The sequence below is a fragment of the Neophocaena asiaeorientalis genome, unplaced genomic scaffold, assembly GCF_003031525.2.
Source record: "Neophocaena asiaeorientalis asiaeorientalis breed wild unplaced genomic scaffold, Neophocaena_asiaeorientalis_V1.1 scaffold77, whole genome shotgun sequence".
In the NCBI taxonomy this organism is placed as follows: Eukaryota; Metazoa; Chordata; class Mammalia; order Artiodactyla; family Phocoenidae; genus Neophocaena; species Neophocaena asiaeorientalis.
In genome coordinates, this window is record NW_020174645.1 from 10,292,906 (window position 1) to 10,317,899 (window position 24,994).

A 24,994-nucleotide genomic window follows, 5' to 3' on the forward strand; every position below is an offset into this window, starting at 1 on the left:
TACATATTTTAGGAAAACCCCTTGACCTCTCTGGGCCTAACTTAGTTCCTCCGTCGGTAAAAATGGTACATGCACAAGATGAACCCTAAGATTCCTTCCAGAACAACCGTTCAGGTTCTTCCTGAAGGTCAACGGTAGCCATGCTTATTGCAGGCCAAGTACCCGACCGGTCCACCTCCTGTACAGCCATACCCGGAAGGTTTACTGCTGCCTTCGACCTCTCTGGAATATCACTCCAGGAGGAGGGACTGCGACATCCCTTTAGGTCAGAGGTCACATACTGGGGGTTGAAGGTCATGAGCAGATCTCCCATGAGTTTTATCTGGCCTGCAGAGTTTACTGAAAAAGTGAATTTGTGGCAAAATAGATAAATCAAGAGATTTTACATTAAAACCGATTTTGAGCCTCTCAAAAAATAGATCAGAAGAGCTGTTAGCAAGAAGTCCACATCCTGGCGAGGCAATCAGCCATGGGAGCTGGGATCCAAACTCAGCCCCAACCCCCCAGCCTGGAGCCTATAGACACGAGCTGGAGAATCGTGCCCTACTTTTTTTTTTTTTAATAAATTTATTTATTTATTAATTTTGGCTGCGTTGGGTTTTCGTTGCTGTGTGCGGGCTTTCTCTAGTTGCAGCGAGCAGGGGCTACTCTTCATTGCGGTGGCTTCTCTTGCTGCAGAGCACGGGCCTCTAGGTGCGCGGGCTTCAGTAGTTGTGGCACATGGGCTCAGTAGTTGTGGCTCGCGGGCTCTAGAGCGCAGGCTCAGTAGTTGTGGCGCTCGGGTTTAGTTGCTCCGCGGCATGTGGGATCTTCCCTGACCAGGGTTCGAACCCGTGTCCCCTGCATTGGCAGGTGGATTCTTAACCACTGCGCCACTGGGGAAGTCCCTGTCCAGCTTTGGTGACGTTAGAAATGAGAGTCATGGTTGTTCCTGAGCTCAGAGGCCCTCGCCTCACTTCTCAGCTACAGCACTTGCCATGGAATTCCCGCTCTGAAGAGCACACCTTTCTCTTTATCAAGAACTTCCCCCCCACCACCCCAGGGCTTCCCTGGTAGCGCAGTGGTTAAAAATCTGCCTGCCAAGGCAGGGAACACAGGTTCGAGCCCTGGTCGGGGAGGATCCCACATGCTGCAGAGCAGCTAAGCCCGTGGGCCACAACTACTGAGCTCTGTGCTCTAGAGCCCGCGAGCCACAACTACTGAGCCTACGTGCCTATAGCCCGTGCTCCTCAACAAGAGAAGCCACCACAATGAGGAGCCCCCGCTCGCCGCAACTAAAGAAAGCCTGCACACACCAACAAATAACCAACACAGCCAAAAATAAAATAATTTTAAAAAGAAAAGAACTTCCCCCGACCCCAGCGGGATGAAATCTAGCAGGAAAGCTGCAGAGCGACCCCACACCCACTTCCACCGCCCCCAAGTCTTCCAGCTTCAGCTCAGCTCCCATCGTCCGCAACCAGGGAGAGGCGGAAACCAAAGGCCACTGGAGTGTGGAGGGCGAGAAGGGGGCTGCGGGAGAGTGTGGTGTCTGCCGAGAGATGCAGGCAGGGCTTCCTGCCAGGGCCAGCTGCTCCTTGGCGGCCTCCTCGCCTGCCTGGGCCGGAGCAGGCCGTCCCCACCTCCAGGCTGCGCCCCGCACACAGGCCGGGCCCACCTGCTTCCCATCCTGGGTCCTCAGGGCAGGTTAGCGGTCAGCACTGGGCCGACCGGCATACGTGTAAACTCCCTGTGGAGTCAGGCCCAGGACCCCCAATGCCCCTGCATGAGAGATCAGGGGAGCCTTGGTTGGAAGGATCTGGCAAAGGTCCTCAGAAGGTTTAGAGATGCTAGACCAACTCTTGGCTTGAGTATGACGATCCAGGCAGTCAAGTGGAAGAAAAGGGCTTTAGTTTAGTCCTTGCCAAAAAGCACAGAAAATGCTCACCAGGTAGGAGGGAGAGCATCCTACCTGATCTTATGGGGGGAGGATAAGGGGGGGAAGAGAGGAGCTGGGGGGAGGGTGACATTTCTAACCAGGAGGGGACCTTCCTGCTCACTACAAGAGTCTAGCTCAGAGCTCTCCAAGAGAAATGGGTCTTCAAGGGTATCCTTGGCCGATGTGGGGTGCTTTTTTTTTTTTTTTGCGGTACGCGGGCCTCTCACTGCTGTGGCCTCTCCCGTTGCGGAGCACAGGCTCCGGACGCGCAGGCTCAGCAGCCATGGCTCACGGGCGCAGCCGCTCCGCAACATGTGGGGTCTTCCCGGACCGGGGCACAAACCCCTGTCCCCTGCATCGGCAGGCGGACTCTCAACCACTGCGCCACCAGGGAAGCCCGTGGGGTGCTTTTGACGATGCAGATTTCAGGCTTCCCACTATTTCAGACTCTCCAGGGGGTGGGCTCAGGGGAATTTTAACAAGCCCTTCAATGGATTCTGATGCACCCTGAAGTTTGAGAACCACCAAACATGACCACATGATGGCTCTGGCCTCGCCGGTCTACCAGAATAGCAAGTCCACTGGAGGGTGGCCTTTCCAGGGGGATAAGGACACTGAGAGTATGGGGCAGCCACTTAGTGAAGGCAGGTTCCTCAGTCCCATCTGGAAACAAGGGACAACTAGTAAATAAATCCTCATAGACCCTTGGGTGGGCGTGGAGCAAGGAACTGGGAAGCATGGGATTGGGGTCCTCGGCTGCAGCTAAGCTGTGCTTCTCAACAGGGAGGAGTATATCTCTCCCCCTGCCCACGGGGACATTGGGCAATGTCTAGACATTTTCGGTTGTCACAGCTGGTGGTGGGGTGATGGGGGATGTTACTGGTATCTAGTGGGGAGAGACCAGGGACGCTGCTAAACATCCTACAATGCACAGGACAGCCCTCACCACAAAGAATGATCAGACCCCAAATATCAAGAGCTCCAGGCTGAGAAACCCTGATCTAAATCAAGACCCCTCAGGCAGCTGGGCAGGACAGAGCCTCGAGAGTACTGGCAAAGGAGAATCACCACCCAGGCTTCTCAGAAGTCAAGCCAGGCCCCATCCACTTCCATCTGTGGGCTCCCAGGGTGTTGACTTAAATGAAGCAATGATACATTGGAGTTACCAAAATTGCATTTAGCTGATAAATACATTCACCACCTCCGCCTCATTTGGGGGGGATATTTGCTATCTAGATTTGAGGTTCTTCACGAGTGTGAGGTCCAATCAAATGGCTCCCCTTCCCCATAAGCCCTGTTCACAGCGAGTCTCAGCTGGGAGGACAGCGAGACGGAGACATTTGATGTCGAAGCTTCCTCCACTTCTCACTGGTGGTGTGATCTCTACAGGTTAATCTCTCTGGGCTTCAACTGCCTTAGCTGTAAATAAAGATAAATTTAGTTCATGTTTGGTTAGTGCTGACTATGTACCAGGCATTTTACAAGCATGACCTTGTGTGACCCCCAGGAGAGGTGGCATGTGAAATGGCCCTTGAAGGACGAATAGGAGTTGGCTCTCAGCAGAGGGAAATGAAAGGGCATCCTGGGGAGGGCAAGGATAAATGTAGGTGTGGACATAGTGTGCTCGTTGGGAAGAGAGGAGAGTGGAGATCAGGGCTAAGAGTGATGGGAGGTGTGAGTCTAGAAAGGAAGCAGAGAATTCCCAAATTTCTGGGCTCTGTGAACAAGACATGATATGCAATAGCTCGATGGAATATTACTCAGCCATAAAAAAAGAATGAAATAGTGCCATTTGCAGCAACATGGACGGACCTAGAGATTATCATACTAAGTGAAGTTAAATCAGAGAAAGACACATATCATATGATATCACGTATATGTGGAATCTAAAAAAATGATACAAATGTACTTATTTACAAACCAGAAATAGACTCACAGACATAGAAAAAAAACTTATGGCTACCAAAGGGGACAGTGGGAGAGGGGAGATAAATTAAGAGTTTGGGATTAACATATACACACCACTGTATATAAAATAGGTAAAAAACAAGGTCCTGCTATATAGCACAGGCAACTATACTCAACATCTTGTAACAACCTATAATGGAAAGGAATCCGAAAAAGAATATATGTATGTATAACTGAATCCCTTTGCTGTACACTTGAAACTAACACAACATTGTAAATTAACTATACTTCAGTTAAAAAAAAAGAAATGTGTGAGTACAGACCTCCTGCCAAGCCCCCGGGGAAGACACCCCTTTCTCAGGTGGAAGCCTTATATCCCTTCAGTCTTTAGAGACATTAAGCCTTCGGCCAGCACTGCCCAATGCTATGCCGCTAGCTATAAAGTAAAATAAAATTAAAAATGCAATTCCTCAGTGACAGTAGGCACATTCCAAGTATTGAGTTGCCTCATGTGGGCCGAGGCTAAAATACCGACAACACAGGCAGACACGGAATGTTTCCATTGACTCAGGAAGTTCTCCTAGACCATGCTGGCTTAGAGGAATCTTGACTGTTTTATAAAGAACTAGCATTTTCTTTTCTCTGTTTTCTGTCTGATCAGCCCGTCAGCAAATTAGTAGTCAAAGCAATAGCAGATGCCACAGGTTAGGCACCATAAACGTTACCTCATTTAACCATTGCAGTAACCCCGTGAACTGGGTATTATTATTAACCCTACTTTGGAGATGAGTATACTGAGAATTAGAAAGGTTAAGTATCGAAAATATCCAAATTCACACAGCTTATGACCAGCAAAGCTAAGAGTTGAGCCCAGCTCTACCCAATCCACAGCCCATGTCTTAACCAGTAGGCTGAACGACCCATACGAACCCAGCAAGCGGATACCTCCCAGGCTGAGCAAATTCATGGCCATAAACCACATATTCCCCTCAGACCTGGTTATCACGGACAGACTTGGGGTGGGGGGTGGGAGCTGAGAATGTACCTAAATCTACTTCTGATTTTGTCCCCGGGTGCAGGAAACAAAATGCCTCCATGTCAGACGCTAATGGGTGTTCCCTATGGTCCCATATTAAAAATATTCTTCCCCTGCTCATCCCAGGACTGTCAAATAAGTTTGTGTTGACAGAACACTTCAAATGCGTTATTTCAACAAAGGTGTTAAAGGCTTTAAAAAAAAAAAAAAAAAGTTTGATAAAAGGAATTCTCCCTGCAGATTCACACAAGACAAGCCATATGAGCGGTTTCAGAGTTGTCCAGGTAATTTTAACCCTGTCATTTTTGCAGACTGACCTCATTCAGTGAGAGATGTTGGATTCCTTGCTCTTTAGCCCCTGGCTTAGTGTAAGCATCCTGACTCTTTTTTCCTGTCTCTGTTTAAAAAAAAAAAAAAGAAGGATCTGAGCCGAGCATCACTTAGACCTAGTTTCAAATCCCAGCTCTGCTGTGTGCTTACTGCTGGACCTTGGGAAATTTACATAACCTCTCTGAGCTCAGTTTCTGCATCTGTAAAATAGGGCTTTTAGTATCTGTTGAGATTAATGAAATAACTTCTGTGCTGGCACCTGGTACATTACAGACACTCAAACAGTACTAACCTGCTCTCTTCTCTGCTGAATCCCCATTTATGGTCATGTGATATCCTAGGATCAGGAATTTTAGAGCTGAGAGGGACTGGAGTGACATTTAGAGCAGCCATCTCAGCAGACAATCCCTGTTTATCACCATGTAGGTAAACCATTGACTTGGGAAATGTCTGTAATCAAGAACCACTCCTGGTGTGTTTTGGTGACATTTTAAAGAGGGTAAAACAGAATGTTCCCTCTGACAATTGCAGACCTCTCCAAGCAAGGTGAGCAGAAGTGGCTTTGACGTGGGCCACCAGAATGCTGTGAAACAAATCAAGGAGGGGGTTTTGGTTAGCCCCCCGCTCCTTGTGAGCAGCCAGAGGGGCCACTTACGGCCTTGTACTCAGAGCTTGGGCCCTGGCTTCTGATTCATCCCAAGTGACTGTCAGCACCAGATTGGGGTTTGGAGGAGATTATGGAGCCAGGACCAGGAATCCCCAAAGCTGGGAACATAGAACAGAAGGCTGGATACGGCCAGCCTCGACACCTGGGACCAAAACTGAGATGGACTACAGAGCAAGCCACGTCACCCAAAGTTGGGGAACAGACAGATACCATAGAGTGAAACTGGACGGGAGGGTTAAAAAGAGGCAGATGGTTAGGAAGCCGGAGGGCAGCGCTCAGAGGACAGGAGAACAGAGATGAGTCAGGACTGATTGGGAGGTCTGGGTTTTGATGCAAAGTCCGTCCCATTTCAGCCATGACTCCTCTCCATCTCTGAGGATGTTCAGCCTGTGGAATCTAGCCAGGAGAGCCTCTTCTTGAACCTATCAGAGTTCAAGGGCAGAGAGCCAGGAAAGCTTCGTTGTTAAGAAGTCAACCTCCAGAGTCAGGAACAAGCCTGGGTTTGAATCCCAGCTCCGTCATCCCTAGCTGTGAGGGTTAAGGCTAGTGATTGAAACTCTCTGAGCCTCAGTTTTCTCATCTGATAATGATTGTAAGGCAGGTGATGGTGGTGATGATGATGATGGTGATGATGTAAGGGGAGGAGGATGATGAAGAAGATTCTGATCTGATGAAGGTGATGAGGAGGAGAAGGGTGGGAATGATTTGGGCAATAGTGTTGGTGATAATGAGGCGAATGATACTGGTGCTGATGGGGATGGGGATGGTTGCTATGGTGACCATGGGGTTATGCTGATAGGGAGAAGTTGGATGGTGATGATTACGATGGCGCAGATCATGACAATCGTAAAGCCGATGGTGATGGTGACGGGGGTGGGGACGATGATGAGAAGTGATGGTACTAGTAAGAGCCTCCACTTCAGAGTAAATGTGGAGAGTCGGCTGGGATACTGTGACCTCGAGCAACTTAGCTTCTGTCTCACTTCTGCCATCTTTAAAAGAGTCATTAACATTCATACCTAGCTCCTACGGTTGTCCCAAGGACTAAATTCACTAAGACATATGAAAAGTGCTTGACACGTAGTAAGTGCTTAATAAACGCTGTCGTTATTAATAGTAGTATTATTTCTGTTGCTATGTTCCCCTTATTTTCAGAATCATTCCTGTTGATCCTGGGCTGGTATCACTAGTCTTGTGATAAGTGCTCTAGACGGCGCTTGTATGACTCATCACCTTGGCCCGCAGGACTGGTTTCCAAAATCCCTCTTGCTTCCTGTGTCTTCTATCATTAAGTTTCGGGGATGTTAAGCTGCCCAGGGGTTCTGCATAGGATTCTGCTAGGAGTGGGGCCCCCTGTGTTCCTAGATGAGGAAATGAGGGAAGAGGGAGGGAAGGACAAAATCTATGTCGTGGTCATCCTAAAACGATGTCCACAAAATGAGTGTGTGCCAGCCATCAGTGCCAAGCTGGATGAGCTCACCTTCATGCTTGGTCCTACGAAGGGGCAGGCTGCAGGTCCAAAGCTCCCCGTCTCCGTGTAGAGTCAGGTGGGTGAGCCCTGAAGGTTCTGCACTGACTCAGGACTTTCAGAGCAGGGTGGCCAGCCCGTCACTCCAGACGTCGAGTCTTCCTCACGTCCCCTGCCTTGCCTTTCAGGGATCTGGATGGCAAATCACACAGACCGCTGCCCCTCGGTGTGGAGAACGACCGAGTCTTCAATGACCTATGGGGGAAGGGCAACATGCCAGTCGTCCTCAATAACCCGTATTCAGAGAAGGAGCAGGTAAGTGGTGGTGCCAGCCTGGCACCCACACTCCATGGCTCCCTGAATCCTCTTGGGGAGACAAATCCCAAACCACGTGGGGGAGGAAACCAGCCAGTGTAGCTGGAGAGCTGGGGTGGGGAGCTGAGGCCAGGAGTGCTTATACTGGGCTACGGATTTTGGCTTGGATATGGTTGAGTTTACTTTGCGACCTTGCTAGTTTTCACATTTTCCTTCTGTTTCTACGAGGAAAGACATTCACATGGTTTGAAATTTAAAAGATATAAAAGATACATGGTAAAACCTTTTTCTCTCTCCCGTCATCCCAGCCACACAGTTTCCCTCCCCAGAGGCGAGCAGTATTCATAAGTCATCATTTTAGGGGTCCTTTTAGCAATATTTTATGCATAGACAAACAAATACACAAACATTATTTTCACTTTTTTTAAACATCTTTATTGGAATATAATTGCTTTACATTGTTGTGTTAGTTGCTGCTGTATAACAACTTGAATCAGCTATAGGTATACCTGTATCCCCATATCCCCTCCCTCTTGCATCTCCCTCCCACCCTCCCTATCCCACCCCTCTAGGTGGCCACAAAGCACTGAGCTGATCTCCCTGTGCTATGCGGCTGCTTCCCACTAGCCATCTATTTTACATTTGGTAGTGTATATATGTCCACGCCACGCTCTCACTTTGTCCCAGCTTACCCTTCCCCCTCCCCATACCCTCAAGTCCATTCTAAAGTAGGTCTGTGTCTTTATTCCTGTCTTACCCTTAGGTTCTTCATGACATTTTTTTTCTTAGATTCCATAAATATGTGTTAGCATACTGTATTTGTCTTTCTCTTTCTGACTTACTTCACTCCGTATGACAGACTCTAGGTCCATCCACCTCACTACAAATAACTCAATTTCGTTTCTTTTTATGGCTGAGTAATATTCCATTGTATATATGTGCCACATCTTCTTTATCCATTCATCTGTCGATGGACACTTAGATTGCTTCCATGTCCTGCCTATTGTAAGTAGAGCTGCAATGAACATTGTGGTACATGACTCATTTTGAATTATGGTTTTCTCAGGGTATATGCCCAGTAGTGGGATTGCTGTGTCATGGCAGTGCTATTTTTAGTTTTTTAAGGAACCTCCATACTGTTCTCCATGGTGGCTGTATCAATTTACATTCCCACCAACAGTGCAAGAGGGTTCCCTTTTCTCCATCTAATTGCTTTAGGTGTAAGCTTAGGTTGTTTATTTGAGATTTTTCTCGTTTCTTGAGGTAGGATTGTATTGCTATAAAGTTCCCTGTTAGAACTGCTTTTGCTGCATCCCATAGGTTTGGGGCCATCATGTTTTCATTGTCATTTGTTTCTAGGTATTTTTTGATTTCCTCTTTGATTTCCTCAGTGATCTCTTGGTTATTTAGTAGCATATTGTTTAGCCTCCATGTGTTTGCATTTTTTACAGTTTTTTTCCTGTCATTGATATCTAGTCTCATAGCGTTGTGGTCAGAAAAGATACTTGATATGATTTCAGTTTTCCTAAATTTACCAAGGCTTGATTTGTGACCCAAGATATGATCTATCCTGGAGAATGTTCCATGAGCACTTGAGAAGAAAGTGTATTCTGTTGTTTTTGGATGAACTGCCCTATAAATATCAATTAAGTCCATCTTGTTAAATGTATCATTTAAAGCTTGTGTTTCCTTATTTATTTTCGTTTTAGTTGATTAGTCCAGCTTTGGTGAAAATGGGGTGTTAAAGTCCCCTACTATTGTTGTGTTACTGTCGATTTCCCCTTTTATGGCTGTTAGCATTTGCCTTATGTACTGAGGTGCTCCTATGTTGGGTGCATAAATATTTACAATTGTTATATCTTCTTCTTGGATCGATCCCTTGATCATTATGTAGTGTCCTTCTCTGTCTCTTGTAATAGTCTTTATTTTAAAGTCTATTTTGTGTGATATGAGAATTGCTACTCCAGCTTTCTTTTGATTTCTATTGGCATGGAATATCTTTTTCCATCCCCTCACTTTCAGTCTGTATGTGTCCCTAGGTCTTGAGTGGGTCTCTTGTAGACAGAATATATACGGGAGGTCTTGTTTTTGTATCCATTCAGCCAGTCTATGTCTTTTGGTGGGAGCATTTAATCCATTTACATTTAAGGTAATTATCGATATGTATGTTCCTATTACCATTTTCTTAATTGTTTTGGGTTTGTTATTGTATGTCTTTTCCTTCTCTTGTGTTTCCTGCCTAGAGAAGTTCCTTTAGCATTTGTTGTAAAGCTGGTTTGGTGGTGCTGAATTCTTTTAGCTTTTGCTTGTCTGTAAAGATTTTAATTTCTCTGTCGAATCTGAATGAGATCCTTGCTGGGGAGAGTAATCTTGGTTGTAGGTTTTTCCCTTCACCACTTTAAATATGTCTTGCCAGTCCCTTCTGGCTTGCAGAGTTTCCGCTGAAAGATGAGCTGTTAACCTTATGGGGATTCCCTTGTATGTTATTTGTTGCTTTCCCCTTGCTGCCTTTTTTTTTGTTTTTCTGTGGTACGCTTTTTTTGTTTTTCTGTGGGCCTCTCACTGCTGTGGCCTCTCCGGTTGCAGAGCACAGGCTCCGGACGCGCAGGCTCAGCGGCCATGGCTCACGGGCCCAGCCGCTCCGCGGCACGTGGGATCTTCCCAGACCGGGGCACGAACCCATGTCCCCTGCATCGGCAGGCGGACTCTCAACCACTGCGCCACCAGGGAAGCCCTCCCCTTGCTGCTTTTAATATTTTTTCTTTGTATTTAATTTTTGATAGTTTGATTAATATGTGTCTTGGCGTGTTTCTCCTTGGTTTTATCCTGTATGGGACTCTCTGCACTTCCTGGACTTGATTGACTATTTCCTTTCCCATATTAGGGAAGTTTTCCACTATAATCTCTTCAAGTATTTTCTCAGTCCCTTTCTTTTTCTCTTCTTCTTCTGGGACCCCTATAATTTGAATGTTGGTAAATTTAATGTTGTCCCAGAGGTCTCTGAGACTGTCCTCAATTCTTTTCATTCTTTTTTCTTTATTCTGCTCTGCGGTAGTTATTTCCACTATTTTATCTTCCACGTCACTTATCTGTTCTTCTGCCTCAGTTATTCTGCTATTGATTCCTTCTAGAGAATTTTTAATTTCATTTATTGTGTTGTTCATCATTGTTCGTTTGCTCTTTAGTTCTTCTAGGTCCTTGTTAAACGTTTCTTGTATTTTCTGCAATCTATTTCCAAGATTTTGGATCATCTTTACTGTTGTTACTTTGAATTCTTTTTCAGGTAGACTGCCTATTTCCTCTTCATTTGTTTAGTCTGGTGGGTTTTTACCTTGCTCCTTCACCTGCTGGGTATCTCTCTGTCTTCTCATTTTGCTTAACTTACTGTGTTTCGGGTCTCCTTTTCACAGGCTGCAGGTTTATAGTTCCCGTTGTTTTTGGTGTCTGCCCCCTGTGGGTAAGGTTGGTTCAGTGGGTTGTGTAGGTCTCCTGGTAGAGGGGACTTGTGCCTGTGTTCTGGTGGATGAGGCTGGATCTTGTCTTTCTGGTGGGCAGGACCACGTCTGGTGGTGTGTTTTGGGGTGTCTGTGAACTTAGTATGATTTTAGGCAGCCTCTCTGCTAATGGGTGGGGCCGTGTTCCTGTCTTGCTAGTTGTTTGGCATAGGGTGCCCAGCACTGGAGCTTGCTGGTCGTTGAGTGGAGCTGGGTCTTAGCATTGAGACAGAGATCTCTGGGAGAGCTCTTGTTGATTGATATTACACGGGGCCGGGTAGTCTCTGGTGGTCCAATGTCCTGAACTCGGCTCTACTACCTCAGAGGCTCAGGCTTGACGCCCGGCCGGAGCACCAAGACCCTGTCAGCCACACGGCTGGAGTGCCTTCGGAGCTGGAGAAGCTGGCCTGCAGTGGCTCTCCTTCAGTGCTGCACATTAGAATCGCCTGCTTCTTCCTTGTTTTGCCCCAGAGGCAGTGTTCCACAGAGACATACAGTAGCCTTGAAAATCGTCCCAGCTCTGAGATGGCTTTTTTTTTTCCTTTGTGCTTAGTCGGGTTTCACTTGCTCACAGGGGGCCACGTGCAGAGGCCTCACACCCATCTCTTCCGACCGGAGTTCCTAGTGCGGAATGGCTTCCGCCAGCGCCTCAGCTCAGGCGGGCCGTGTGCCGAAGTGGGTCGGATGACACTGCAATCCAAGATGGCAGCCCAGGGCCCTGTGCAGAGAGCTATTTTCACATGTTTTTACACAAATGAGAGCACATCATACAGGCAGACCTTGTTTCATTGCTTTTTTTGTTTGTTTGTTTGTTTTTACAAATTGAAGGTTTGTGGCAACCGTGCACTGAGCAAGTCTATTGGTGCCATGTTTCCAGTAGCATTATTTTTAATTTAAATTATGTACATTTTTTAAGACACAAGGTTATTGCACACTCAGTTGGCTACAGTATAGTAGTATAGTACATATAGCATTTGTATGCACTGGGAAACCAAAACTTTAGTGTCACGTACTTTATTGTGGTATTTGCTGTATTATTATTGGTCTGAAATGAACCCACCATATCTCCAACATAGGACTGTATTGTTTTGTGCCTTGTCCTTTCACTTATCAACGTATCTTAGAGATTAGTCCTCATCAGTAGGTAAAGAGTCCTGGTTCTTTTTTCATGGCTGCATAATATTCCATTATATTGCTCTGCCATGTTTATTGAGCCCGTCCTCCAAAGTGGGTACGTGGTCCATTGCCAATATTTTGCCGTGACATTGCTATAATGCATGACATTGTGCAAATACCTCATTCACAGATGGGTGGGCTTATCAAAAGAATAAATTCCTACTAGCAGAATTGTTGACTCAAAGGTCATATACATTTGTGACTTGGGCAGATATGGCCAAACTGCTCACCACAGGGGTTGCACCATTCCCACCTGCTAAGTAGGCGAATGACTGTTTCCCCACAGCCTCACCAGCTTGGTGTGTTATCAAACTCTTCAGTCTCTGCCAATTTTCTGAGAAATGTTTTCACAGCTGAGTCAATATGGTGAGAGTGGCTAGATCTGGCTAGAGATTAGCAGAGCCTTTTTCTCACCTAACAGACCCGACCAGAGCAACCCTGGCATGTGAATTTCCCACCCCTCCACTGCACCAGAGCAAAATATGGGTGGAATGGCCACTCAGCAGGTCATCCTCTTCCTTCCCTCCACCTGTCCCAAGCCCTGGATGGCACAGGCCAGGTTGCCAAGCTCTTTCATTCATGATTAAATGAATGTTTAATCTATGGACATCACCTTTCACCACTAGCCCACATAAGCAATGACTCATAGCCTCTCTAAGTAGCTTCACAGGGGAGGATGAGACATTCCAGAGCCTCAGTGGGAATTGCTTTCTTTAGCTGCTCGTGGTTGGGAAGATAAAGACATCAGGGATTCCACAGTAGGTCAGATCCATGATGCCACCGGCCAAGCACACCCCCTCTTGCAGGGACACCTGGGAATGTTTGGTGGACAAGCACAACTGTAGCCTTCTATTATGCTGTCCTCAAAAATCCAGGCCATACTGTGAGTGTAAGGACTGTTATTATCCATTAATGATTAAATGAACAAATAGAGCTTAAATTTTCTTTACATTTTCTTTCTTAACTGAAAGGAAAGGGTGTTGCCATAATGCAAACCCTCCCAAGACAAAGGGCAGAAAGAGGTAGCCTCAGGCCAGATCCAGGCTGTAGACATGATTTGTTAAGTCTGTACTATATTGTCCTAATTGACAATTTATGTTTGTACTTTGAGTTTATTGCCAGTGTTTCAAATTTTCATGTAATTATCACATTTACAACTTATCTTACAATATCTACATTGACCCTATATTCTTATGGGGCAATAATCTGCCTAGACTGAGTAACAGCTGTTCCCACTACACAGGGTGTGTGCTCTCCAGTTTGTCACAATCCCCACCACTCTCTATTGTGCCCCTCTCATTACTGCCAACTGTTCATTGTCATTTATCATAACATTAGTGCTGTTGGTTTTCTTATAATAGGATGAAAGTTAAACCTTTTCATATCCATGTCTTTATTATAAGTGGCAGGTAGAGATTGACCAAGAGGTTCACAAATTTCAGGAAAGATGCGAAAGATTTCATGTTTGTGAGAATGAAGAATATTCTTATGTGTTTAATATGCAACCATGTGTTCTGTCTTGAGATTACCCAGCTGGCTTTACTGATTTGCCTTACCTACCTGCCCCCTCTATGTATCAGAGTTTGGGATTGCTGGTCTGCAATAACCTCTGAGATCTGGAGTAGAGGGAAGAAGCAGAGGAGGCCTTGACCCCACCAGAAAGACCCTTAAAGTCCTGCTGAAATCTGAGTGATAGCACGATTATGGCTATTTCCTTTCAGAGGGTCCATATTGGTTAGACAGTGACAGCTTGAAAAACATAAACTTGAACTTCAAGCCAGAGGAGTAGGGTTCAATACTGGGGACAGGACAGGGAGATTAATAGGACCAGAGAGGGGCTTCCCTGGTGGCGCAGTGGTTGGGAGTCTGCCTGCCAATGCAGGGGACACGGGTTCAAGCCCTGGTCTGGGAAGATCCCACATGCCGTGAAGCAACTAGGCCCGTGAGCCACAACTACTGAGCCTGCGCGTCTGGAGCCTGTGCTCCCAACAAGAGAGTCCGCGATAGAGTGGCCCCCGCTTGCTGCAACTAGAGAAAGCCCTTACACAGAAACGAAGACCCAACACAGCCAAAAATAAATAAATTAATTAATTAATTTTTTTAAAAAAAAAGGACCAGAGACCTTCTTTGCAAGGCATCATGATGAAATGATCAGTATCCTAGTCTATTTGGGCAGCTATAACAGAATACCATAGACTGGGTGGCTTATAAACAACAGAAATTTATTTCCCACAGTTTTGGAGGCTGAGAAATCCAAGATCAAGGCACTGGCAGATTCAATGTCTAGTGCAGGCCTGCTTCTTGGTTGATAGATAGCCATCTATGGCTGTGTCCTCACATGGCAGAAGGGGCAAGGGACCTCTCTGGGGTTTCTTTCATAAGGGCACTAATTCCATTCATGAGGGCTCCACCCTCATGACCTCATCACCTCCCAAAGGCCCCACCTCCAAAACCATTACACAGAGGTTGGGTTTCAACAGAAGAATTTGCAGGGGACATGAACATTCAGTCTATAGCAATCAGGGGGAGGTGCTGAGAACCTGCCTTAAGGCCTTCTCTAAAATGGAAATTCCATTTCCTTGGAGGAGAAAGGGTGCTGGAGAAAGGGGAAAAGACAGTCTTCCTGAGGTTAAGACGGCCAAACAGTTTTAGACATGGGAGCTCCTGGAAGCATGACATACAGACCAGCAGTGCTTGGATTTACACTCACTCCTTTATCATTATCAAGTCCTCACTGTAGTCCGTGACCCAAAAAAGGTTCAAAATCACTGGCCTGTGAGATTATCCAGGCTCTGCTGTCTAACACTCAATTTTCCAAATGTCTCTCAGAAATAGAGCTGAAAAGAGCTGGAGACCCAAGTGCTCAGTTATATTGGAGTCCCAGTGCTAAAGAAACAGCCCAGCTACCTCCTGCTAGACACCCTCACAGCCACAGGGCTCAGAAATGTTTCCCAGGCTGAGCAAATTAACAGAAAACCCAACGTGTTTCTTTCTGACCCGAAAGACCAGCTCCTATGCTTAGCCTCTTCTCCACCTGCTCAAAGCCACTTTACCTGGAGCTCCTGGAATCAGCTTCCTTCCTCCCAGTTGTAACCCACATTTGTTGCCTTTTTAGGCATCGGTGGAGGGGGTAGCATTGTTAATAACACAAAGAGAGACCCAGCCACTACCTGCCTTCCTGAGTCACAAAGAGACAGGAGCTGATGGAGGAGCAGCTGGTCTGCCTTTTCCCCAAGGACTGGGCAAAAGGCAACAGAGCCCAGGTGAAGCAGGGCAGATGCAGGCTAGACATGAGAAAGAACTTCCTGACTCAGACGACTGTTAGGTCCCTGAAGGAGTAGTGTGGTCTGTCCTATCCTCTTTGATACTCTTGTTTGTCCAGACTCAAGGAAAATCGAGCCATAGAGGCAACTTCTCTTAAATTAGCCTCAGAAGGCTGAGATGTTAATCTTTACCTAGTGGTTATTTCTCTTGCTAATAGTTTGGGTCAGCAATGGGTAGAGCCAGTGAGACTCAAGTCCCTGGTCACTAGAACACAGTGTGTGAATGACTCTGTGATGCTTATCTTTAACATCCCCTTGCAAATTGTATCTGGCCTGGGCTGGTGGATGGAATGAATCGGTTCACCCATCACACAAAAAATAGTCACCCAATACCTGCCGCCTGCGCAGCTCGGGGTGGAAGCAAAGGTGAGCAAGCATCGCCCTCCCTGCCCTTGAGAACTTCACGGGTGAATGTGGGGAGACAGACACATGGACAGTGCAATTAATCCTAAAACAGAGAGGGACACAAGACACTGTGGGAACATAAATACCTCAGGCGGTATCAGGAAAGGTTTACCGGAAGAGGTGACATTTGATCTGGGATTTGATGATCATGTAGGAGTTTGCCTAGAAGAAAGTGGGGAAAAGCATTACAGTTTTAAAAGGAACAGCGATGGCTGATAAACTATGTTTCTTTTTCTTGCTAAGGATTATTATTTGATTGCTGAGGTTGTCTTTGATGCTAATACCACCTGAGACACATATTGAGTTTTGACACTTTCTAAAAGCCCCTTACATAATAACCCTCCTAAGTGGAAATGCTACCCTAGATTAAGGACATGAGAAAGTGCTGTTTGTCCATTCTCCCCGCAAAACCTTAGGATTTGAAACAAGCCCTTCTCTGCTTCCCTTCTTATTAAGCATCTATTTTTCTTGCCTGCCTGATTTGCTTTCCTAAGGGGTAGGGGTAGAACCGTGCCCTGCTTGGGAGCAGAACGTCTATTTTCAGATACTAATTAAGCATCCTTCCAATCCTTAGTGGGTGCCAGGGGGGTCCTGGACCTGGGGGAAGTGGCGTTTCCATTTGGGTTTCTTCCTTCTTATTCAGCCCGCTGCCCCTCTCTCCAGCCTCTTACTGACAAAGGCAACAAGGTAGTCAGAGAGATGATTCTTATTTTGAAATCTCCCTTCCCACCCCATCCCCACCACCTCCTCAAGAACCTGGCATTTCCTCACCCCTGGGGACATAGGGCTTGCTAGCTTTCAAAATGTCAGAATCTGCTGAGAAGCTTTTCCCTATTTCCAGGTAAGTGTCAGCATCACCCCAGCCTCTCTGCACAGCTCCAAATTATAAGGCAAAAGGGGAGTGCTTATGGGCTCTCAATCTTCAGAGGTGTCCAGGGCCCCTCTGGGAGTAAACACCCCAACCGGCCAGCTGCTGCTGGCTTTGCTGATGACCAAAAGGGGCCAGCCAGACCCAGCCAGGCTGCGTCTGGATGAAGGCAAACCAGCAGAGCCCTCTGCCTCTCAGCAACAGCCCAGCGTGCTGCAGGGAAATCTTCTAAGTCAGCCCTGACTCACTGCACGTAATGATGTCGGGGTAAAAATAACAATAACGCTGATAACAATACCACCCTGCGGCGGGTGTGGTCATTCTAATCCCTGGACTCACGCGCAGCACTGGGATCAAGAGTTCACCTATGCGGTCAGCCTAGGTTTGGCTTCCTCCTTCTGGTGACCGCGGTCAGACAACGCATTAGCATCTGCGCTGAGGCTCATAGTGGCTTATGGGCTCGTGGAGGAGTGGGGAGGAAGAAATGAGATACTGTATGAAATGATAGCATCTGCTGTCACGATAAAAGCTAACATTTGTTGAGCGGAGGCAGGCACTGTGTGAGGCACTTTAGATCCGCGGTCTCATTTAATCCCCAGCCCAACCGAATGGAGGACCGTTATCGTTCCCATTTTACAGATGAATAAGCTGAGGCCCAGAGGGTTGAATAGCTTGAAGAAGGTCACTTGACTAGTAAGTGGGCAGGATGGGACTTGAACCCAGGCCATGGAGCCCTAGAGCCACTCTTAACTCTACAAGGCCTGGCACAGAATAAATGCTCCAGAACAGTTCACTAGTGTCATTATCATTGTCGTTGTTGTGATTTGGCTAATTATTACTTTGCTGATCTAGGCATCGTATTGCTAATGTGAGGCAGATAGGGCAAGAAGCCCCCGTCCCCATTTTGCAGATGACACCCTTGTGGCCCAGAAAGGGAACGCGACCACCCACTGAGTCTTGGTGACAAAGCCACGTCTCTTTCCCTTTACGACGACATCGTCATCCCTGTCAATCGTTCAAATCAATGATGTGTATGGCTTTTACCTCCTGGGGCCAAGCTCTGGGAATACACAGAGCAGGGAGCAGTAAGACCTAGATGGGAAAAAAGGAAACTTCGAGGGCCTGGATTCCAGGCCCAGCTCGGTGGCCTATCAGTTGTTAATTTGGGGATAGTCAGTTTATTTCTTAGAGCCTCCATTTCCTCATCTGAAAAATGGGTTACCATGAGGAGTCCATGCACCAGTGGTTATGCAGTGGCCTAGCCTGGGTGAGGCACAGAATAGGCATTTACTGAATGTCACTTGAAATGAAATTGAAATGATCACGGCCCTTGAGTTCAGAGCCTAGAAGTCATCTTTTCCTCGAGTATTTGCCTAACCTCCAGAAACAACCAGTCTCAAGACAAGCTCCAGCTCCAGACACACACACAGCAGTTATCACACTGTGATAGTTGCGGTTTTGTAGACTCATGAGCAGATGTTCCCCGCAGAGCCCACCTGGCTGGCTCTAGCAGATTCCACTGGCTGCATTCAGGGTACCTTCCTGGGGGGGCCTGTCTCTAAGCACTTGAGAAACCTCTTATGTTTTGAGATTAGTTTCTCTCTGTGGGAAAGTGCCCCCAAATCCCTAATATAAGTTGCAATTAAACCCATTTCTGCCCCCAACTCTATTGGGCCAGGTATCCTTTGCCTTGATCTGGCTCACGACCAAAGTGAGACGCTCAGGTTGGATTTTCCCCAAAGCATTTTCAATACCCCCGTCCCACTTCCTCGAGTTACCAGGGGTTCCTGGATTGTCCTCAAACAGGGCGCAAAGGATGCTCTCCAGGAATTTATATTGAACAGGGTCCCTCAGAGTTCCCAGTGGCAGCAGAATGCAAATCTTGTTGTTTCACATCCCTCCACCCAGACCATCACCTGCTCAGTGACCTCCAGGGTCTTCCTAGGTCACTTAGTCAAGGGACCAGCTTTCTATGACCTGCTGCCGTAGGTGGTCTGAGCCAGGGTGGAACCAGGAAGTGGGACCTATATTGACGGGTGTTCGGGTTCAGCCCTGCTGGAATTTCCACTTTTTTTTTTTTTAATAAATTTATTTATTTTTGGCTGCGTTGGGTCTTCGTTGCTGCACGCAGGCTTTCCCTAGTTGCGGCGAGCGGGGGCTACTCTTCATTGCGGTGCGTGGGCTTCTCCTTGCAGTGGCTTCTCTTGTTGCGGAGCACGGGCTCTAGGCACGCGGGCTTCAGTAGTTGTGACTTGAAAGCTCTAGAGTGCAGGCTCAGTAGTTGTGGCGCCCGGGCTTACTTGCTCCACAGCATGTGGGATCTTCCTGGACCAGGGCTCGAACCCGTGTCCCCTGCGTTGGCAGGTGGATTCCCAACCACTGCGCCACCAGGGAAGCCCTGCACGTATTTTGTTAACTGTTTTTTTTAATAGTGAATATATCCCATGCAAGCTGTTTGAGTGTTGTCCGTGTAGGACAATGACATTCTAGCTCAGGAAATCAGTGACTCCAATCTGTATGCTCATTTGTTGCATCAAACCGTATTCAGATTCTTTCCCCAGATAGGCCGAGTTGGGTCAAAGTCATTTTTTCCTCCTCTATTTACAAATGGATATCAGCTGCCAAAGCCACTTTCACATGGAGATTCCCGGAAGTCCACAGGGCCCCAACCCACTTCTATTTTCTGAGGGACCCAGGATGTTTAAGAGGTAAAAAGTCCAAAACATGATCACCAAGCTTGTTGTGCATTTTAAATATTTACATTTAGCAAGTTAATGCTTTTAATAAACACACACAGTACAATGCGATATAATAGGGATTCTGATCATCTTGTGAGCTCATTGTGACTACAAGCATCACCTCATTTGGAGAAAGCAACAACAAGCTAACTTCAAAACCCCTTGGGACTTCCCTGGCGGTCCAATGGTTAGGACTCCCCGATTCCACTGCAGGAGGCGCGGGTTCAATCGTGGCGGTCCAATGGTTAGGACTCTGCCTGATTCCACTGCAGAAGGCGCGGGTTCAGTCCCTGGTCGGGGAACTAAGATCCCACATGCAGCCCTGCAGGGTCAAAAACAAAAACAAACACAAACAAAACCTCACCTCCAGAGGCCCTTGTCTGTGAACCCAAACTGTGATGGGTCTGACTCCCAAGCACCCCCTTCCGTAACCATCCTCCACAGACTACAGAACACGGACCGTTGAATCAGGGGGAAAGAGAGAGAGTGGGGAAAGAATAAGCCATTTCAAGCTTCTGTGGAGTTATTATAAAGAATGAATCACTTTAGAAATCATGCTTTGAATACACTACGGGGAAATTATCCTCCAAGGTACTTAGCGCTGTTGGTTACGTTTTATAAGTAGCAATTTTTTAGTTGCACGGATGGGTGCGTACTTGCTGGTTTGCAGGCCCGTGGTTCTAGAAACTGAGCTGCCACAGCTCCCAACCGGGTTATACCTGCTGCTCTGAGGGGTGGTACCCACAGATTGGAACAGTGCCGCCTGGGGCTGCAGCTAAGGGGCTGCAGCACGGTGTGTGGTATCCAGGCCCTGGTTTGGATGGCCCGCTGCCCGGCTCAGCCCCAGCGTGCTGCCCTCATTTTACAGCAAGCCAAGCAGGGCAAGTCGCTCAAGGCCTATGAGGGAGGAGCTGGCGCTGACACCAACAGTGAAAGAATGAGAACTTACTTGCTTTGTACAGGTTTGGGCCTCAGCTCCTAGATTCGTTTCCCAGAGCTGTTTTCAGGAGGAAGCACCACAAACTGGGTGGCTTAAACAACAAGAATTTATTAGCTCAGAATCTGGAAACCAAAAGTCTGAGATCAAGGTGGCTACGGGGTTAGTTCCTTCTGAGGGCAGTGAGGGAAGGAGCTGCTCCAGGCCCCTGTCCTTGGCTTGTAGATGACGGTCTTCGTGTTCACATGGCGTTCTCCCTGTATACGTGTCTGCCTCCTAATTTCCCCTTTTTGTAAGGTCACCAGTCATATTGGATTAAGGCAACATTAATGACCTCATTTTAACTTAATTTCCTCTTTAAAGACTCCAAATAAGGTCACATTTTGAGGTCCTGGGGTTAGGGCATCAAGGTATGAATTGGGAGAACACAGTTCAACTCCTAACAGTTCCTAATATGTCCCAGTTTCACTGTGAGACTCCTGGCTGTGACAGCCCACAATCAGAGGAGGGCAGGATGCGTGGCCTCTGTTTCTAGATCTGCCAGATTCTGATGTCTAGCATCTATCTTCCTGCCTTAAATTCCTCCCTCCACGTTCCCCCCACTCCCACTCCTTACTTCCCAACGTCTGCTAAAAGGCTCGCATCCTCCCACTTACCTAGACTGGAAGCCTCCAAGTCATTGTTGACTTTGTTCTTTTCCCTCCCATCCTCTCATGCTACAAGGCTCTTGTCCGGCTTCTGGCACCCCAGCTCCCATCTCCTGCCTTCCTGTTGTCTGCTCCTGCAGCTGTATTTTCCACCGTCCAGGCTCCTCCCCTGCTGGTGCAGCAGCCCCCTCCTGGGTCTCTGAGCCTCCACCCTCTCCCTCCTGTAGTCCCAGCAGTCACATACTTCCTAAAATTCAGCTTCGATAATGCCACCCCCTCCATAAGGCAGCTTCTCCACTGTCTACTACATCAAGGCCGAAGTCTTTGGCTTAGCATTTAAGGAACTCCACAGTTTGAACTGCGTTTATTTATTTATTTAAACATTTTTATTGGAGAATAATTGCTTTACAATTTGAAATGCATTTAGACCTTATATTAAATAGCTCAAGCTGCCAAAACAACAACCACAGATTCAGCAGCTTAAACAACAGAAAGTTGTTTCTCACAGTTCTGGAGGGTGGTGCCAGCATGGTCGCATTTGGTGAGGGCTCTCTTCCTGGCTTGCAGACGGCCACCTTACACAGCCTGTGCACACAGGGAAAGAGAGAGCGAGCGATCTCTCTTCCTCTTCTTATGAGACCACTAATCCTATCAGATTAGGGTCCTGCCCTTATAACCTCATTTAACCTTAAGTACCTTCTAAAAGCCCTATCTCCAAATATGTCACAGTGGGAATTAGAGCTTCAACATATGAATTCTAGAGGATACAATTCAGTCCATAGCAGACCTCAAATGAACATGTTGTTGAACACGTAGTGTGTGCTGGGCACGGGTCTAGAGACTGGCAAAAGAGCAAAGTGGATGGTGAGTAGGCAAAAAACTGTATCTATATCTAAACATCTATAAAGATATATGTAAATCTATATAAGATAAAGAGATATAACTACATACATTCATGAGCAAATACATATACACTCATAAACTACAGGCAGTGATAAGTGCTATGAATAAAAATAAAGCGTGATAAAGGGGCAGAGAGTAACAAGGATGGGACGCTGTTTTAGAGAATGATCAGGAGTGATCCCTGACTCAGCAATGTTTAAGTGGATGGAGACATAAGTAAGATAGGTTAGCTTTCAGCCACTGGAATTTAATCCTTCAAATCAGGAGTCTGCAAACTTTTTCTGTAAAGGAGAGGATAGGAAATATTTTTGGCTTTGTGGGCCATCCCACCTTAGTCTCCATCACAACTTCCCCACTCTGCCCTTGTATTGCAAAAGCAGCCATAGGGCTTCCCTGGTGGCTCAGTGGTTGAGAGTCCGCCTGCCGACGCAGGGGATGCAGGTTCGTGCCCCAGTCCAGGAAGACCCCACATGCCGCGGAGCGACTGGGCCCGTGAGCCATGGCCGCTGAGCCTGCGCGTCCGGAGCCTGTGCTCCGCAACGGGAGAGGCCACAACAGTGAGAGGCCCACGTAATGCAAAAAAAAAAAAAAAAGCAGCCATAGACAATATGGAAACAAACAAGGTTGGCTGTGTGCCAATAAAACTTTATTCACAGACACTGAAATGCAAACTTCATGTAACTTTCACCTGTCATGGGGCATTATCCTTCTTTTGACTTTTTTATTCAACAAGTTTAAAATGGGAAAACCATTCTTAGTCCACAGGCTGTACCAAAGTAGATGGTAGACCAAATTTGGCCCATGGGGCCACAGTTTGCAAATCCCTGCTTCAGAGCAGGCAGCTAGAAGATGCTTCTCCCAAGGGAATGGGGATCACTGTAGGGCCTAGAACACAAGTCCCTGGCACATAGTACGTATTCAGTGTGTATTTGTTGAAAGAGAGAAAGCAGGGAGGGAAGGAAAGGGGCAAGGAATGAGGGTGCCGGGGCTCCTACAAGCTGAATTCCTGGCTCAGGGCCCTAGGCTGACATGACCTCACCTGCTGTCTCCTCTTGGGTTGCGAGATCATTTCCTTCCATTTCCTCAGGGTCTCTCTGCAGGCTCCCCAAGCAAAGAGGTGTTGACAAAGCCTTTGAAATGCCCAGGAGCTCAGAGCCTCCTTTGCAAATTTAGGAACAGGCATGGAGGAGCCCTCCCATAGAACCCACTGAAATCAAGTCAGTGCCTCCCGTGACCTGAAAAGCTTCCATCGTCTACCCCAGACACAAATCCAGAAACAAACACACACAGCCACAGCCCAAAGTCCACTTGTGCCCCATCCCCAGCTTAACAACCCACAAGGGCCACTAATCTGAATTTTTAGCTTAGGTCCCCACTCAGAAAAGTCATTTGCATCCCCCATGCAGGCCCCTGACTGCTATATTAATCTCCCCATTTGTCCCCTCCTGTGTCATCTAATATTACTGCTGGCTAATTAAAACATCAAAGCCCAAGTACAGCAGCCCTGCCAGAGGCCTCCTAATGCCTCGTTTCAAGTGGGCAGTTCACACAGCCTGGGGTGCGGAATGGCACACCTCGCCCCTGAGCCCCCAATTACTTGTCTCATAATGACCACCCCTCGCACATCTGGACCCTCAGCACATGGCCTCTTTTACTGCCTGTTATCTCACTCCCTCCACCTTGCCAATGATGGCTGCCTGCCCACCGGCCACACCCCACCTCTCTCTTCCTCCCTCCTTGTCAGGCTCCCCACCCTCCTGCCCTCCTGTCACCTCCACGGGTCCTGGGCCCGACCCCACCACCAACACCATGTCTGCTTTCCCCACTGTGGTATTCCAGCTGCCCCTCAACCTCCAGGGTGTTAAGAGAGAGAGATTCTAAACGGGCTAAGTGACGCCCTGCCTAGGGAGGACGGCTGGGGTGCCTCCCACGCGGGAAAGGTAGGATTTTATTTTCTCAAGGATGCAGGTCATCGGCACAATCAGAGGAATCTGTCACCACAAAGGCCTGCCCAGAGGTGCCCTCCATCACCTGGGCATCTGCTGGAAGACACAGGAGTGGAAATAGAATCCGAAATAAAGAAGTTTAGGTTGTCTGGACGGGCCTTCCAAGGAAGTGGAGTTTGGACGTGGCTTCACGTGGGGACATGAGTAGAATAACTTAAGAGTTTAGCAGGATAGAAGGGCAAGTAGGGAATTTGCCTATTCCCTGTCAGGGAGTTCATCTACATCATTCTCCTGCTCCCGGGGTGGCACTACAGCAGTGATGCTTATAGCAGCAGTCGTTGTAACAGGACTACAAGTTTTACTAGTAGCAGAATAATGACACCAATAGTGATGAAGAATGGCTACCATTTAGGAGGCTGTTGCAGTCACCCCAATGAAAGATGAGGGAGGCTTGGACAGGGTGCTGGCCAGTAGATGGAGAGAAAGGGGACCAAATGGATTCTAGAGTTATTTAGAAGGCTAAAATGGATGGGAGTCGGGGATGGATTGGGGGGTGGGAGGTAAAGAGGATGATGTCCAGGAAGCTCCTCCCTGTGGCATATGCACAGGTGGTGATGGATGGTCGTGCCCAACACTGAGATGGGAGCCACTGGGGATGACTGGGTCTGGCCAGAGCAGGGAGGTGTGGAAGATCACGAGTCATAGTACCTTCCCGTTGTTCCCTGCCATGGCTCCCTGCACTGTTCTGACATGATCTTTAACAGTGACGTGCCGTCACCTGCCTCCTGTTCCCCAAACTCCAACATGGCAGCACGGACGCTTTAGCACAGAGCTCCTCTTCCTTGGCCAGAAAGGTGGCCATGCCTCTCACTTCTCTGCCAGCAAGACTGTGCTCCCACTTCTTTGCCTGGTGAA

The 24,994-nt window shown here is 47.5% G+C and overlaps 1 protein-coding gene across 1 annotated transcript in view; it reads left to right on the top strand.

Moving 5' to 3' along the window:
• NOS1 (nitric oxide synthase 1) overlaps positions 1-24,994 on the top strand; it is a 165,895-nt gene that overhangs the window by 85,890 nt on the left and 55,011 nt on the right. Inside the window, exon 3 of the mRNA XM_024758553.1 lies at positions 7,516-7,642. Coding sequence (XP_024614321.1) covers positions 7,516-7,642 — 127 coding nt within the window. The remainder of the gene's footprint in view (positions 1-7,515; positions 7,643-24,994) is intronic.